General features: G+C 49.2%; 1 protein-coding gene across 1 annotated transcript; it reads left to right on the top strand.

The window, feature by feature from the left end:
• The first annotated feature begins 1,619 nt into the window (after positions 1 to 1,619).
• LOC134170058 (centrosomal protein of 83 kDa-like) lies at positions 1,620 to 2,423 on the top strand. Its single transcript, XM_062631107.1, is given in 3 exon segments — positions 1,620 to 2,078; positions 2,080 to 2,221; positions 2,224 to 2,423. Coding segments are annotated over 3 exon segments (705 nt in total). The 5' UTR covers positions 1,620 to 1,700; the 3' UTR covers positions 2,409 to 2,423.
• Positions 2,424 to 4,840: the final 2,417 nt, after the last annotated feature.

Below are 4,840 nucleotides of genomic sequence, written 5' to 3'. Positions count from 1 at the left end.
AAGTACACTGTAGAGGGTGGTGGCATGGTGGTGATGGGATAGGGGACAGTGAGGACACTTTCCCTGGTGGCTTTGATTTTCCCATCAGCCTCACCATCACTGACTTTTTCATTGAATTCTTAGATTTCCTGGAGCACGTGGTGAATGGTGACTGCCCACTGGACCAGGTGGTACTGGCACAGGGACCAGACATTGAGTACACCACCGTGACCACTGATGTAACCAAGTGTTCTGTCAAGGTCTTCCGTGAGGTCCCTGAACTCTCCAAGTATGTGGTGGAAGGGGGCTACCCCAAAGAACCGTCAGTGGTGGTGGGCCTGGGGGCTGGCAAAGACACAGTCCCCGATGTCCCCAGAATGCCCATCCTAACCAGCAACCTCAACAAGCTCCCCCAGTTCTTGGAGTACAGGGCAGAAGACAGCTGCAGTGGTGAGTTCGAGGATGATGACACCACCTTCTGCAATGGCCCTGACATCCTTGCCAGCACCACTTCCTTCAGCCAAGTCCCTGACTTGCTGCAGCACTGGGTGCAGACTGGAAAACCAGGGACCAGGCAGCAGCAGTGATGCTGGGGGATGCTGACCCTTTCTGTGCGGTGGCAGCTTCCCCATTGCAGGACCCACAGGTGGAGCAGGTCAGGGTGTCAGCAGACCTTCCTCCCTGGCCACCACTGAACCCCTCTGAGAGTTCTGAGGAGAGCTCTGTGGAGAGCTCTGTGTGCAACTCTGAGGAGACTTGAGAGGCTCCAGGGTACAATGCTGAGGAGAGTCCCTGGAAGGGTCCCCTGACAGTTCCTACAGAGGATCTGCTGATGAGCCTGTCATGGCCGCCCAGGGTGGTTCTGAAACGCTTGCCACTGCAGAGCCCCCAGGCCAGTTCCCCCAGCTGCTTTCAAGCACCATCCACACTGCACAGCTCCACTGGTGCAGGAGGCACTGCAGAGGCAGCCCAGGGTGGTTCTTACCCACTTGCCACTGAGGAGTCCCCAGGCCAGGCCCCTGTCGGCCCTCCAGCACCATCCACCCTGCACAGCCCCACTGGTGTAGGTGGCACTGCAGAGGCATCCCAGAGTGGTTTTGAGCCCCTTGCAACTGCTGCTGGTCCTCTTCTCCTGCCAGGGGGTGCCCATACTGGGAGAGGTGGGCCACAAGCAGGCCAAATGCCCTGTGCCAGCCAGTACCCCTAAGGAGGAGGAGTCTTCCCAGCAGGACAACATCCCACCTAAGAAAAGGAATAAGATGGTGCTGCCCTGGCTGACCAAGCACTAGGAAATGCTGTGCGAGGGCAGATGGATGGAGACACCACTGCGGACATCGGGCAGGAAGCAGCAAGGGGAGAGCTGATGACACCCTGCACCAACTGCACAGCGTGCTTCCTGAACTCCATCCAGAGTTTCTACCCAGTGGAGCAAGGAGTGAAGGTGCTGGGGACACTGTGACCACCGCGCTGAAACCATAACAGAGCTGGAAATCACCCTGAAAAATCTGGAAGAGAGTGCCATGGCATCCAAGTCCTTACAAAATCAAATGAACAGGTTACAGAACAAAATGTTAAAACAGACTCTCTCCTTGTAGACTCATGGAATCAACTAGATCAGAAAAGACCCTTAAGATCATAAATTGGAAGTAACAAATGTCAAACTGGGGGCAGCAAGAACAAAGAGTGAAATAGAAAAAAAAAGAAACAAGCTGCAAAGCAAAATGGATGGACTCCTGTCAGACATGGAAATTCTTAAGGCACCTATTGAACATTGTAAGGAGCTTTTAGTAGAAAAGGATCGGGAGCTAATTCATAAAGTGCAAGCTGCCAAAGAGGAAGTTTCTGAAAAAATTGCAGTCTTACAGGATGAAAAGTTAGAACTTGAGAACAAATTAGCTTATCTAGAGATGATGAAACTGGAACAAGTTACTTTGAGACAATCTGAAAAGGATCAGTATGAAGAGAAACTATATGTGTTACAGATGGCAGAAGAATCTAGCAAAAAGGAACTTCAGTGTTTGCGGACTTTTGAATGCAAACGAATGGAATGGCTGGAGGAGAAGCACCTGCTTACTCAGCGCATGACAGAGAAAGAAGACAAAATACAACCAAATGAAGAACAAGCTATGTTGAGCTGCTGTTGCTCAGAAAAAGAGAAAGACTCTCAATGATAATAAGCAAAGGAGGATGAGAGAGAAGCTAGAACTTTTGGAAGCCAAGATAGAAGAGCTAGAAAAAGAAAATAGGAGCAGCATCAAAGAGAGCTTCCCCTGCTTCGCAAGAGGCTGGATAGACTAGAAACCACACAGAGAAAACACCTGCAGGATCTCGGACCATCCAGAGAGTGAGTACTGGTGGGCACACACAGGAACTTGGCTACAAACAAGATCACTGGAGAAGGCGATGCCCAGAGTGAGGACTACAAATAAAAACAGTGAACTCTCCCTGCTGTTAGTGGTCATTAGCTCATCCTTTGTACGTGCTTTTCCTAAGTAGCAAGTCTCTTCTCCCAAGTTAGAAGTGATAGGACAAGAGGTGATGGCCTCAAGCTGCACAAGGAAGGTTTAAATTGGATATTAGGAACAATTTCTTCCTTGAAAGGGTTGTCAAGCATTGGAACAGGCTTCCCAGGGAAGCGGTGGAGTCACCATCCTGGAAGTGTGAAAAAATGTGTGAATGAAGCCCTTAGTGGCCAGTCAGGTAATTCGTTCACTCACTTCCCCCCCTTTTCTTGCCCTCCCCCTGCTCGCGGAGGGACGGAGAGGAAAATCGAAAAGAATGCAACTCCCACAGGTTGAGATAAGAACAGTTTAGTAACTAAGGTATAACACAAATCACTACTGCTACCACCAAGGATAATAATGATAAAGGAAATAACAAGGGAAGAGAATACAACATCTCACCACCAGCCGACCGATAACTCGCCCCCCCCAGCCCGACCAAGCTCCGACCGATACCTCCTCCAACCCTGCAGTCTCCCAGCCCTTCCGGCTCACTCCCAGTTACATCCTGGGCATGACTTGCTGTGGTATGGAATACCTCTTTGGTCAGTTTGGGTCAGGTGTCCTGTCTCTACTTCCTCCTGGCTTCCCCTCCTCCCTGGCAGAGCATGAGGCTCACAAAGTCCTTGGCCAAACCTAAACATTGCTGCTATCAGCTCTGTTCCCGAGCTGAAAGTCAAAACACTGTACTACACCAGCTACCAAGGAGGAGAAAAATGACTGCTACTGCTGAACCCAGGACATTATCCTTCCCTCCCAGCCTGCTAGAGCAGGTGGCATGGCCTGGCTGCCATCTCACGACCACCATCTCACCACCGCCTGTGCTCCCAAGCAAAGATAGTTCAATCCCTCTGAGCAGTCAAAATCCCAAGCCCCAAAACAAGAAACTGAATCAAATTCAGTGGTGACTGCAAAGTCCCTTTGCATGGACTGGTACCCGTCAGCTGCAGCAGCACAAACTCTTGGAAAGATCCACGCTGACAGGAGCCGGGGCAAAACTGGACTTGTGGCACCCAACCCACCATCATTTATGCTTCTGTAAGTAACAGTGCAATTGGAACTGTAGCACTGTTCCCCCTTCCACGCTGTGGCAACCAGCATCATTCACTTCTCTGCCCCACTGCACCCATAGGCATTCATACCTATATTTTAGTTACCTCTGCAGCTGAAATAATGCTCCACATTGTTCCTCACTGTCCTGAAGAAGTACAGAGCTGTGCCTATTGTCACAAATAAATCCCTGCTCCACCACTGACCAGGTGGATAGTACCTCTGCACAGCCAAAGCTATTCCCACATTTGAGGATCTTCAGGGCTCTCTTTGAGGAGCAGGCTGAACTGAATCATATTTTCTCTCACACATAGATGGTCTCCAGCAGCTTAACACCAGCCTACACCAGTGTGCAACCCAGCTGCTGGCTGTTTATGGTAACATTTGAGAATTTTTAAGAATTTAATATCCTTTGCATACACTTGAAGCCAACCTGGTCCTTTTGCTGGGACCCAGCATGTTGTTGCATGTGGTTCAGATCTTGCTTAAGGTGAAACAGCTATCTAAGAATGTCACCAAGAGATCTTTCCCAAGGCTGGACTCTCATGAGTGGCAGGGTGTGCAGGACAGTATGGGAAAATACTCCAGTGGCACCTCTGGTGCTTTGGAACTTCACCCCTGAACAAGTGTAAAATCTGGACAAACTAGTAAAACATTTAGACAAGGTGTGCATCCTGGCACCACCAGACAGGGACAAACCACTGCAACCTGCTGGGGCCTTGGCCATGCCTACTGCTCAACACTATCCAGTACCCTCAAGGGCAAAAGATGTTTGGATCTGATGGCAAAGCAGCAGAAGCAGTGGCTACTCCAACCCCAGCAACAAGCACTGCAGCTGCTCCAATGGCAGCAACAGATACTGCAACTAGTGTCTGTTGGTGGGGTTGGATAGTTGCAGTCACCGCAACTACTGTCACTGGGGTTTGACCAGTCTCAGTCACCACAACTAGTGCCTATTGCTGGGGTTGGACTAGTAGCAGTCACCACTACTAAGTATAGTTAAAAGGTGTAAATGTGTGTGCCTTAGTAAGTTATGTGGGTTCACAACTCAAACACAATGAATTTTACAATACCCCATCCTCCAAACACTGTCAATTATTTTCATATTCAAGCCCTGTCATTCTTGGTAATTATCTATTTTTGCAATATGGCTTAATGCCAAAATTATCAGTGCGCTGAGAGAGGGTTTTTATTCTACACCAGCTACATTTTTCCCATCTGTTTTGTAATTTTGGGACAGAAAGGCAATAGACATCTGAGTTAGTGTTGATAACATTTAAAAGTTTTACCAGCAAAAAGTAACTGCCAGT

Source organism: Pezoporus occidentalis, unplaced genomic scaffold, assembly GCF_034315485.1.
Source record: "Pezoporus occidentalis ecotype Australia unplaced genomic scaffold, CSIRO_AGI_Poc_V1 ctg369, whole genome shotgun sequence".
In the NCBI taxonomy this organism is placed as follows: domain Eukaryota; kingdom Metazoa; phylum Chordata; class Aves; order Psittaciformes; family Psittacidae; genus Pezoporus; species Pezoporus occidentalis.
Note: the sequence above shows the minus strand (reverse complement) of the source record. Positions and strands in the feature narration are given on the sequence as shown.